This window comes from Corythoichthys intestinalis, chromosome 6 (genome assembly GCF_030265065.1).
Source record: "Corythoichthys intestinalis isolate RoL2023-P3 chromosome 6, ASM3026506v1, whole genome shotgun sequence".
NCBI classification, from domain to species: Eukaryota; Metazoa; Chordata; class Actinopteri; order Syngnathiformes; family Syngnathidae; genus Corythoichthys; species Corythoichthys intestinalis.
Window position 1 is genome coordinate 28,739,796 of NC_080400.1, and position 13,013 is coordinate 28,752,808.

The 13,013-nt window shown below is 41.1% G+C and overlaps 1 protein-coding gene across 1 annotated transcript in view; it reads right to left on the reverse strand.

Annotated features, from left to right (window-relative positions):
* Positions 1 to 13,013, reverse strand: part of LOC130917147 (roundabout homolog 2-like) — a 115,876-nt gene that overhangs the window by 29,303 nt on the left and 73,560 nt on the right. The window contains exons 9-16 of the mRNA XM_057838251.1: positions 11,312 to 11,393; positions 11,066 to 11,234; positions 8,988 to 9,154; positions 8,703 to 8,824; positions 8,393 to 8,609; positions 8,059 to 8,177; positions 2,060 to 2,237; positions 538 to 759 (exon numbers count right to left, since the gene is read on the reverse strand). Coding sequence (XP_057694234.1) covers positions 538 to 759; positions 2,060 to 2,237; positions 8,059 to 8,177; positions 8,393 to 8,609; positions 8,703 to 8,824; positions 8,988 to 9,154; positions 11,066 to 11,234; positions 11,312 to 11,393 — 1,276 coding nt within the window. The remainder of the gene's footprint in view (positions 1 to 537; positions 760 to 2,059; positions 2,238 to 8,058; positions 8,178 to 8,392; positions 8,610 to 8,702; positions 8,825 to 8,987; positions 9,155 to 11,065; positions 11,235 to 11,311; positions 11,394 to 13,013) is intronic.

The window sequence follows — 13,013 nt, forward strand, 5'->3', positions numbered from 1 at the left end:
CAAATGAACCTTCCACCGGGCAAACCGATTTCTCCTCCTATTGGCTAGAGGCCAAGCAGTTGAAAGAAATGGAATAAAGCCTGTATATTGAGGGCAAACCAGCCCAAAACCTGGTCTAAAGTGCCACTTTGCCTAGATTTAGTCAGCGTACAAAATAGGGCTCTGCGTTTCTTAACCTTCACCGACCCCCTGAGGCTTACTCATTGAACAACTGGGGTTTGCTGCAATAAAGGAAACAGTGAGAACAACTGTTCATAATGGAACTCATTGGATTGTCAAACCTTTTGAGTGTCCAGTTGTTCGATTTGTCTGCACTTTCACAACTTGCTCAACTTTAACAAGACAGACAAGTTTGGCATTCTCTTCTTTATTTTTTCATTGAGAGAGGGCACATCTGGCCTGCACTTCACTGGCTTTGTCCTTGCCTCATCTTCTGTTGTCCTAACAATATATTTGCAGCTTTCAACACCCACACATATTTCATCTTACTCACTGCTCAACTGAAAATGCCAAACACATGTTTTTCTCATATCTCACCAGCAGGCGTGTACGCAAAGGATGTGGTGTAGTGGCCCAGCTGCTTCCTACGGCGGTGGCGGCAGTAGAACCAGCCGCTTAGACCCATCAGAGCCAGCCAGGCAGCCATTCCAAGCCCAGCAATAAAAGCAGGCTGCCGCACCACCACGGTGATCTGCTCCGAGATGCTCACATCACTTCTGCCCGTCCTAACAGGAGTGGAGCTGAAGCCCCCTGGGCGGGCTGAGGGACGAGTACAACAAGTGCCAAAAATAAAAACAACAATTAAACATAATTAAAATAGCATAATTAAACAAATACATAACAAAATTAAACAAGTACATGTTTAAATGTGCCCAGGATTGAACCACTTACAAATATATGAAAGATAATACAAGATGATATGAAATGATATCAAGTGATTAAAAAAAAAAAAAGTACGGCTAATAGACATAAACTAGATACTGCAATTTCTGGAGAAGTTACACCTGGGTCTTTCCTGTGTGGAGATACAGATCTTAGCCGCGCCCAGGTTGGTTTGTGGACATTTTATCAAGTCATTTGGGAACATTTGGGGGCGTGGCCTACTCATATCAGGTCATTTGGGAACATTTGGGGGGCGAGGCCTAGTCATCAGGTCATTTGGGGAAAGTTGGTGGGCGTGGCCTAGTCATATCAGGTCATTTGAGGGCGTTTGGGGGCGTGGCCTAGTCATATATGGTCATTTGGGGACATTTGGGGGCGTGGTGTTGTCATATCAGGTCATTTGGGGACGTTTCGGGGGCGTGGCCTAGTCACATTAATAATACTAAAAATAATAATATGATACGAAATGATATCAAGTGACTAAAAAAAACACTGATAGTAGACATAAATAATACTAAAAATAATAATGCCACAAATCCATATTAAAAACGACTAAATCATGGACATAATTTATAAAACACTTAGAAAAATGGTTGAAAAAAAACCCTGATAACTAAATAAATGAGGAATCAAGATAAGAAATATAAATAAATATATGAATATTCATTCATTTTTCATACGGCTCATTCTAGTGAAGGTCAAATGTCAATAAATGAATAGGGGATTAATATATAGAATATGAATAAATATTCATAATATATATATTCAATTTATGGAAATAAATCTATTATGGGCTACATGTATGCAGCTGATAGCTGAGGAGATCAAAATAGAAATGATTTAAAAAAAAAAAAAAAAATTAACCCAAAAAAAAAAAAAATAATAAATGAAGCAAATGCTAAGAAAAATGATATTCGACATCTAATCAATAAAAAAGTGGTCATGTTTACACACTATATTTATGAAATATAAGTTAATGCTGTAACTCTGACAACAGTATAAATAATCAGTGAATTATATTTATAAAATGACTTAACTCGGTATATTTTAAAAGGAAATAAAATATTCATAAAGTATAAAATACTACTGATAAATAAACCAAAGACTACTGAAATTAGAGTGAATAGAGTGAAGAGCGCCTGTTGCTCCGTATCATGTTGCCAGGCTTCAAACTCACATAGAACGAAATGGACAGGTGAGCTGTGAGCGCCGACGCCCAAGCCGGTGACGGCGGCCACACTGGCGGCATAGCGAACATCAGGGAGCAAGCCGTCCAATAGGATGGACACCACCGTCCCGTCCACTGTTCGGTTGATGTGCTTCTCCTGGTCCAAGCTGCTGCTCACACACCACACCTGACCACAACACACAGGACTGCCTGTCTCATACTTTTACTCACAGCTTGTGACAGATGCCCATTGTTCTGCCTCCATGTCATTTACCTGTTGTGAATTCTTTGTTATAAACACCAGGATTATTTCTTTGATAAAAGAACAGCAGCGACAGTTCTTTTTGGCAAGTGGTTGTGAATTGTGTCAAATAGCTCACTACTACAACTAATGAGCACACAGCCTGTTTTGCTGTTTCTGTCATGAAGGCATGAAAAAATAAACATATACAGAGGGACAAATAAGTATTTAGTCAACCACTAATTGTGCAAGTTCTCCCATTTTCTGTAACTCTTCACAAGCTTTTCACACACTGTTGCTGGTATTTTGGCCCATTCCTCCATCCAGAGGTCTTCTAGAGCAGTGATGTTTTGGGACTGTCGTTGGGCAACATGGGCTTTCAACTCCCTCCACAGATTTTCTATGGGGTTGAGATCTGGAGTCTGGGTAGGCCACTCCAGGATCTTGAAATGCTTCTTACGAAGCCACTCCTTTGTTGCCCTGGCTGTGTGGGATCATTGTCATGCTGAAAGACCGAGCTACGTCTCATCTTCAATGCCCTTGCTGATGGAAGGAGATGTTCACTCAAAATCTCTCGATACATGGCCCCATTCATTCTTTCCTTTACACAGATCAGTTGTCCTGGTCCCTTTGCAGAAAAACAGCCCCAAAGCATGACGTTTCCACTCCCATGCTTCACAATGGGTATGGTGTTCTTCGGATGCAATTGAGTATTCTTTCTCCTCCAAACACGAGAACCTGTGTTTCTACCAAAAAGTTCTATTTTGGTTTCATCTGACCATAACACATTCTCCCAGTCCTCTTCTGGATCATCCAAATGCTCTCTAGCGAACCGCAGACGGGCCTGGAGGTGTACTTTCTTCAGCAGGGGGACACGTCTGGTAGTGCAGGATTTGAGTCCCTGGCAGTGCATTGTGTTACTGATAGTAGCCTTTGTTACTGTGGTCCCAGCTCTCTGTAGGTAATTCACCCCCCGTGTGGTTCTGGGATTTTTGCTCACCGTTCTTGTTATCATTTATCATGTTATCATCCACAGGGTGAGATCTTGAATGGAGCCCCAGATCGAGGGAGATTATCAGTGGTCTTTTCTGTCTTCCATTTTCTAATAATTTCTCCCACAGTTGATTTATTTACACCAAGCGTTTACCTATTGCAGATTCAGTCTTCCCAGCCTGGTGCAAGTCTACAATTTTGTCTCTGGTGTCCTTCGACAGCTCTTTGGTCTTGGCCATAGTGGAATTTGGAGTGTGACTGATTGAGATTGTGGACAGGTGTCTTTTATACCAATAATGAGTTAAAACAGGTGCCAATAATACAGGTAACGAGTAGAGCCTCGTTAGATCTCTTTAGACCTCGTTAGAAGAAGTTATACCTCTTTGACAGCCAGAAATCTTGCTTGTTTGAAGGTGACCAAATACTTATTTTCCACTCTAATTTGGAAATAAATTCTTTAAAAATCAAACAATATGATTTTCTGTTTGTTTTTTTTCACTTTCTTTCTCTCATGGTTGAGGTTTACCCATGTTGACAATTACAGGCCTCTCTAATCTTTTCAAGTAGGAGAACTTGCACAATTGGTGGTTGACTAAATACTTATTTGCCCCACTGTAGTTTGGGTGGCTGTAAAATGTGATGAAAAGTTTCAACCAAATCAACAGTCCACTTTTAAACCAGAGGGAGAATTGCAGCAAACATGGCGAGTATGTGGTTTAAGGGGATTAAAAGTGATCCTCGCCTGAGGCTGAGCACAATCGCTCTTCTCATTACTATATCACACACAGATGGTAAAATGGAATCAAAACAATACTCTGTTCTCTCTTTCTGTGTTTTTTTTTTTTTGTGCCAGAAATGCGGCCTGAAGTCTGAGTCATCAGCATGGCGCTCACCGCGCACGCTGAGAGAGGAGATAATCAGAACGCTGCCTTTTTATCAGTGTGCGGAAGGAAGATGACAGCCACAGTGGAGTTGAAAACACGATGACAACAGCACGTACTGGCAGCAGATAAGAGGCCGTGAGTAATTACTAATTGTATAATGCAAAAGTATAGCGAGAGAGCGAAGGTGGCTTAAAAATAACAGTTTGATCCGTTTTCACTTTGCCGCATACATCTGCCGCCAAACGAATGTGTGCAATAAAGCTGCAGTAAGGAATGACTGCTCTTCCCCTTATAGCATCACTGTGATGAATGCAAATGGACACGAGTACAAATGTCAACAAGCTGACCAAGTTGGCTAAATTGGTTATATAACGTGTACCGGACAGTGAAAGAAACAGTGACAATAACGAGCACTGAAGTCAATCCAGTCAATGAACACGCTAAATTTTAATAATTCATTGGAAAAACCATTGCATAACAGTTGCAAATTTGTTATCTAAAGAGCTAGTTCATGTCATAGGGTGTTATGGTGTTGTTTTACCAAGCACATCAAAGAAAAATCATCACATTTTGGTACGAATCATGTCATTGTGCAAATAACACAATATATAATCCCCTGATCTAAACCCAAATGAAAACTAACTATTTATGGCGGAAAACACTCAGGTGTTCCGCTCTGAGACCCCCAATTTGGCCAAATTTCAAAACTGACCTATATGTGTGATACATCATTGGAAAGCTTAAAATCTCAATTTTCTGGGGGAAGAAAAATTTTGAACAGGAGGGCGTAAAAAAAAAAAAAAAAAAAAAAAAAAAAAAGCAAAACCCTAACGGGAGGTGAGAGCATGAGAAAGCATAAGTAAAGACGCCATGACTTCACGAGATATTAACGAGATATTAATCGCGTACTTACCTTGTTTCGATCCATAAACTCCATGTAGCATATATCATCGAGTGTCAAGACACAGCTGTGAATGACCACAGCCGGATTTTGGGGGGATTTTATGGGTGAAACATGGTAATATAACAAGGGTCGCGATGCAGAAATCGCAGACATCAAGGAGTACCATTTTAAACTTTTTTTTTTTTTTCTCCAATTTTTTTTTTTGTTTGGATCGATTATTATAAAATAAAATATTGGGGAAAATGCGACAGTAACGAAAAAAATACAATTAAACGATAGTTGTGAGGTAGATATCCATGACTTTTTTACAGACACTATTTTTCTCATTGTGATGTAATTTGTTTTACAGTCTAAAACATGTGAGTGAATAAGTTTTTTAAAGTCATTTTTTTAGAAACCAAGTATTAGACATCAATTAATGGTTCTAAGCTTAAAATGACAGATATTTCGAATAATAAACATAATTCTTTTTATGGCTTGGTTGAAACAAAAGCGGTTGTGTGACATCTGTAAACGGGGTCTCCAGGGTAAAACGGACAAATTTAAATAATCCGGGGGCTTAATTCGCCATGAATCTGCTATGGCAGTATATAGACATATTGTTCTATCAAACACAACAGTTCTTTTGGCTTGAAATACAGCAGTTTATTTTAAAGAGGGGTGCGAGAGCAGAAACTGCTTTTTCAGCCTTGTCTGTGTTTTCTGCCATATCCATCAGTGTGGTACAGTATACTGGGCCGTGGGACATAAGGTCAAACGGGATAATTAACCTTCCACTGCCTTTGAACTAGGACGTCTGGCAGTGTATGATCATGTTTCAGCGCCACTGATAGCACTAGACGTCCAATCCGTTTTAACTGGGAGTGTCTAGGAGCCCCAGTTCAAATGGATCTGACGTCTATCGCTGTCATTGTCAGCCAATAAGTTAACAGAGAAATAAAACCATTTCGGTAAAGATCATGTTAGTTATAAATAGGGAAACGCAATATATATAAGTATTGCCCCAAACTAAACCCTATTGAAAAATGCATGTGTCTATTAGTGTAGGATACAGCAGAACAGTGGGGCAAATAAGTATTTAGTCAACCAACAATTGTGCAAGTTCTCCTACTTGAAAAGAGAGGCCTTTAATTGTCAACATGGGTAAACCTCAACCATGAGAGACAGCATGTGGGAAAAAAAACAACAGAAAATCACATTGTTTGATTTTTAAAGAATTTATTTCCAAATTCGAGTGGAAAATAAGTATTTTGTCACCTACAAACAAGATTTCTGGCTGTCAAAGAGGTCTAATTTCTTCTAACGAGGTCTAACGAGGTCTAACAAGGCTCCACCCGGTACCTGTATTAATGGCACCTGTTTTAGGTCATTATCGGTATAAAAGACACCTGTCCACAATCAGTCACACTCCAAACTCCACTATGGCCAAGACCAAAGAGCTGTCGAAGGACACCAGAGACAAAATTGTAGACCTGCACCAGGCTGGGAAGACTGAATCTGCAATAGGTAAATGCTTGGTGTAATAAAATCAACTGTGGGAGCAATTATTGGAAAATGGAAGACAGAAAAGACCACTCATAATCTCCCTCGATCTGCTCCATGCAAGATCTCACCCCGTGGCGTAAAAAAGACAACAAGAACGGTGAGCAAAAATCCCAGATCCATATGGGGGGACCTAGTGAATGACCTACAGAGAGCTGGGACCACAGTAACAAAGGCTACTATCAGTAACACAATGCACCGCCAGGGACTCAAAACCTGCACTGCCAGACGTGTCCCCCTGCTGAAGAAAGTACAGGTCCAGGCCCATCTGAGGTTCACTACAGAGCATTTGGATGATCCAGAAGAGGACTGGGAGAATGTGTTATGGTCAGATGAAACCAAAATAGATCTTTTTGGTAGAAACACAGGTTCTCGTGTTTGGAGGAAAAAGAATACTGAATTGCATCTGAAGAACACCATACCCACTGTGAAGCATGGGGGTGGAAACATCATGCTTTGGGCTGTTTTTCTGCAAATGGACCAGGACGACTGATCTGTGTAAAGGAAAGAATGAATGAGGCCATGTATCGAGAGATTTTGAGTGAAAATCTCCTTCCATCAGCAAGGGCATTGAAGATGGGACGTGGCTGGGTCTTTCAGCATGACGATAATCCCAAACACACAGCCAGGGCAACAAATGAGTGGCTTTGTAAGAACCATTTCAAGGTCCTGGAGTGGCCTAGCCAGTCTCCAGATCTCAACCCCATAGAAAATCTGTGGAGGGAGTTGAAAGTCCGTGTTGCCCAACGACAGCCCCAAAACATCACTGCTCTAGAGGAGATCTGAATGGAGGAATGGGCCAAAATACCAGCAACAGTGTGTGAAAATCTTGTGAAGAGTTACAGAAAGCGTATGGCCTCCGTTATTGCCATTTTCTTTTTTTTTAAACCACAGTCTCTCATGGTTGAGGTTTACCAATGTTGACAATTACAGGCCTCGTTAATAAAAGTGGGAGAACTTGCACAATTAGTGGTTGACTAAATACTTATTTGCCCCACTGTAAATGATCGAGCAAGATTATTAACCTTGTCCTGCCTTAGACTGTGACAGTGAATGACCTTGTTTAAGCACCACTGACCGTGAAAGACTTCCAGTCCATTTTGACTGGAAAGTACTTTCTGCCCCATTTCAAATGGATTAGACATCTGTCACTTTCAATGACAGCGAATTATTTAACAAGGAGACAAAGAACACATGTACTATTTGGTACCAATCACGTACAAGTTTACGACCTAAACTTTATTGAAAAATGTGTATAAAATGTTTTACATATATAAATGAATATAAATATTGATGTTATTGTAGCATGCAGTATTAACCTTTTACTGCCATTGATGACGATGAATGTCCAATCCATGTCGGCTCCCAGTCGACATGGATTGGACATTCTGTGCCGTCAGTGCCAGCAAATGAGTTGAATTCTGAAAAGAGAAAAAAATGTCACCTTATACTCTTGAATGATGCCACTGTAAGCATTATGAGGTGGCGGCTCCCAGGACACGCTGATACTGGAGCTGTTGGTGAGCTGCACCACCGACACCGCCTGTGGCGCTGCGCTCAACACTGCAGAGTGATAAGAAATGAAAGTTATTGGTATAATTATTCATTGGGATTTTCATTCTCCGCCCTTGCTCGAGGTTTCTCCCTTAAAGGCAATTCTGCCTTGCTGTCTGTCGCGCAGTACTCACTCACCCTAGGTTCGGAAAGTCTCTTTATACGAGAGATTTGGTGCTTTATCAATATAATTGAATTGATTTATTGCTTGTGTTGCCATTCACCTTCCGCCGGGGTACGCAGCAACACCATGAGGCTGTCGTGTCCTTGCAGCTCGTTGAAGTAAGGCCGTATCTTCACTTCATATTCTGTGTCGTGGAGCAAATCCGCCAAGATGGCGCTGTTATCCGACGTGGCCTCCACATCCCGAACCAGCCAGGAGCTGCCAAGGGTGCGGTAAAACACGCGGTAACCCTGAACGTAACGGGAGTGACGGGCCACCTGCAGACAGTCGGAAATGCAATGATCCGATTATACTGTAGAGAAGCCTGAGGGAAGATTAGCGTCTTTTTACACTCTGCACGAATAACTCACGGTCCAAAAAATTTTGGCACTGGTGGGTGACAGAACAGCGGGCTTTGACAGGTAGACCGACACCTCGCCAAGTTCACGCTGCACTTGTCGGTGGTCCAAACCTGTTTCTGGAGGACTCCCATCTGGAACACACACTTGTGTAAGTACCCGACAACAGCAGCAAAAGTGAACTTTAGTTGACATCCAACATTACTCCAGGGAGAACAGTAGCACAGTGAACAAAAAATAGTTTGGGGATTTTCACTTATGAATCAGGCTTCCACCCAAAAAAATTTTCTTTCCCACCTAGGGTCCTGACCGGCTCCGAGATGGGGCTGGGGTCGCTCAAGCCGTAAGAGTTGAGCGCTCTGACAATGAAGAGGTAAACAGTGTTGGGGAAGAGTCCCACGACGGTGTGCCGCTCGTGCTTCACGTGGTCGGCCACCGTCTGCCAGGTGCTGCCCACCGATTGGCTATGAACAGACAAAATACCCCAACTTTACTGTGACTTTACCAAAATAAATGAGCTGATGGCAAGCTAAATATAAACACAATGTCACACCTAAAGGTGAACCCCAGTGAAGGCTTGCTGATGTTGATAATGAAATGCACGACATCTGAAAGAGGCTGCCCTTTATGTTCCTGTGTTAACATTGTTTCACGCCCTCTATTAGAATATCTGATGATAACGGGGTAATCCTGATAAAATCCTGATAACATGTGATAAAGGGTGCTGAGGCAATGACATTTAAATTCCCATGCCATTACTCTGTTACGGTAATTTTAATTATTACAGCTGCATGCAATATTAACATGACAAACAGGATCTTTTTTTTAATCATGCGGTGGCAAAAAGCATTAAAATACTTTCATACATTTGATCTCTTTACTTGTATTTACCTGAAGACATTTTACTTTCACTTTTCAACAAGGGAGTCAAACACATTGTTGTAGCGGACTAAATCGTAGTCATCTTTTCCCTCAGGGGGCCATTATGTCTGCCAATTAGGGCTACCACAGTTAGTCAACTAATCAAGGAAAATTAGCAAATTAATCACAAGTGTTTTGTTAGTCGACAATTTGTCCAGTTCCTTTTTATTCAGCCACTGTCGTCACTGTCAATATTTTTTTTCTCAATTATTTTCAATCGTTCATTTAAAAAAAAAAAAAAAAAAAAAAGGAAAAACTGTAAATATTGTCTGATTATTATTTTTTAAATATAAAATCACAAAATGAAAAAAAAAACTATTCATTTTGTTTTTATTTAAAAATATTCATTCATAATATCTTTTTTAAAAAGCAAAAAAAAAAAAAAAAAAAAAAAAAAAAAAAATTCTGAAATATTTCTCAGATTCTGAAATGTTATTTTTAGCAAGAAAAATGATATTTTACGCGGGCCACACAAATGACGTAGTGGGCCAGATCTGCCTCCCGGGCCTTTAGTGTGTCACCTGTGCTACACTAATCTCTACTTTTTTGTGCTTTTCATGACGGAGTGTGCTTCCAGTGTTGTGAAAACAACTTGGTGAGCTTTAAATGTGAACCTGTCCACACCAGGTTTGCCCGGGCGACAGGACACAACCCCTTTTCCTCTGCCCCTTTGGCTTCTGGATCCCTCGCCACTGACACAGCAAGTGACGTGCAAAGTCACTTAACAAAACCATCTTGCCTTAGGCGGCCAGTGATTCATTGGTGAAATGTAAAACGATATGAAGGCAATTAAGAGGACCGTCTTGAACAGGTAATGGGAAGTCACAGATTACCAGCACAGAGGGGAAAAAATGTAGCTCTTTCTCTTTTTTACGATAGAAGTACAAAAGTACTTGCTTTAAAATTTACAAGTAAAAAGTAGTCTTTTCTCCCAATGCAAAAATGTGGGGAAAAACAAGTATATATATATTTATATACAGTGTGTATATAGAGATCTGAGCCAGTATTAAAAAAAAAAAAAAAAAGAAACAGAAAATTCTTTGAGTGCGCAGCACCCATCTAAATACGCCCTGTCAAAATCTTGTTCATCTGCCTAATCTTGCTCGTACTCATGTTGCTGCCTCTACTGTTACGGGGCTTATTGATTGCGACGGAACCATGAAAACGAAAATATAATTTCAAAATTAGAAAAATAAAGTATAGTGTAACGCAGGCGACATTTTGAAAAGTAGAGGTGTAAAAAGTACAGATATGTGCTGTAACATGTAGTGAAGTAAAGGAAAAAGTACCACTTCATATTTGTACTCAAGTACAGTACAGACACATAAAACAATATACTTAAGTACAGTAATGATGTACTTTGACTTCGTTACATTCCTCCACTGCGTGTGCTGTAGATATAATGCTTCTAGCTCATAAAGAGACAAAAAAGTGCAAACTAATTGTTCTCATACCTGAAGGCCTCGATGACATAGGAGGTTACAGCTGCCCCACCCTCGTGCGGGTTAGACTGCCAGGTGAGCATGACGCCGTTTCTGGTCACATCTGTCACCACGGGCTTATGCGGGGGTCCCGGCAGCTGGATGAACTCAGAGATGCGGGACGGGGGAGAGATGGGGCCTTCTGTTTGAGGAAGGTGAAATGTTTGGGAAATGTGGACTCGGCAAGAAGTACTAACTGAGACGGAGTGGGTAAAGTACCTCGGACAGTCAGCATCCCGCTCCAGCTTGTCTCCCCTGTGGGACTCGAAGCCACGCATGTGTACATGCCCGAGTCAGCATCCTGTTGAACCAAAGTCAGCATTTAAGAACACAATAATAGTGAAGATATACAATAATTTGCTGGTTAGCGGTAAGTTAATAGTAACAATGGGCACACAAATTTTAAATGAATGTTGGATCATGTAGTATTACCGCACTTCATTCAATCACACATTGAGAGGCAATTACAGAATCGAGAGAAATTAGGCCCTAAAGTGGAATCGATCATTCAATTAGATTCTCAAAATACTACTAATAATAACTAATTAACTATACTAATGGCATGGAGCTGATCCTAAAATGTAATTTTTCTGAGTAAAATACTTTTCAAAAGGATATAAAAAGAGAAAAAAAAAGTTAAGATTTTAAGTAAAAATTCTGAACTCACAAGTTAATATTTTGAACTGGATGTGATCATGTTTGTTGGCTATTCTTACATTTTTGACGAACCGAACTTGAAATTATAAATTACGTGAATATACGAACCACGACCGATGCATAGGGCACCGACAAACAAGCAAGATTTCTGGCTGTCAAAGAGGTCTAACTTTCTAACTTCTTCTAACGATGCTCCACTCATTACCTGTATTAATGGCACCTGTTTTAACTCATTATCGGTATAAAAGACACCTGTCCACAACCTCTCAGTCAGTCACACTCCAAACCCCACCACGGCCAAGACCAAAGAGCTGTCAAAGGACACCAGAGACAAAATTGTAGACCTGCACCAGGCTGGGAAGACTGAATCTGCAATAGGTAAAACCCTTGGTGTAAAGAAATCAACTGTGGGAGCAAATATTAGAAAATGGAAGACATACAAGACCACTGATAATCTCCCTCGATCTAAGGCTCCATTTAAGATCTCACCACGTGGCGTCAAAATGATAACAAGAACGGTGAGCAAAAATCCCAGAACCACACGGGGGGACCTAGTGAATGACCTACAGAGAGCTGAGACCACAGGAACAAAGGCTACTATCAGTAACACAATGCACCGCCAGGGACTCAAATCCTGCACTGCCAGACGTGTCCCCCAGCTGATGCCAGTACACGTCCAGGCCCGTCTGCGGTTCACTAGAGAGCATTTGGATGATCCAGAAGAGGACTGGGAGAATGTTTTTTGGTCAGATGAAACCAAAATAGAACTTTTTGGTAGAAACACAGGTTCTTGTGTTTGGAGGAGAAAGAATACTGAATTGCATCTGAAGAACACCATACCCACTGTGAAGCATGGGGGTGGAAACATCATGCTTTGAAGTTGTTTTTCTGCAAAGGGACCAGGACAACTGATCTGTGTAAAAGAAAGAATGAACGGGGCCATGTATCGAGAGATTTTGAGTGAAAACCTCCTTCCATCAGCAAGGGCATTGAAGATGAGACGTGGCTGGGTCTTTTAGCATGACTATGATCCCAAACACACAGCCAGGGCAACAAAGGAGTGGCTTCGTAAGAAGCATTTCAAGGTCCTGGAGTGGCCTAGCCAGTCTCCAGATCTCAACCCCATATAAAATCTGTGGAGGGAGTTGAAAGTCCGTGTTGCCCAACGACAGCCCCAAAACATCACTGCTCTAAAGGAGATCTGCATGGAGGAATGGGCCAAAATACCAGCAACAGTGTGTGAAAAGCTTGTGAAGAGTTACAG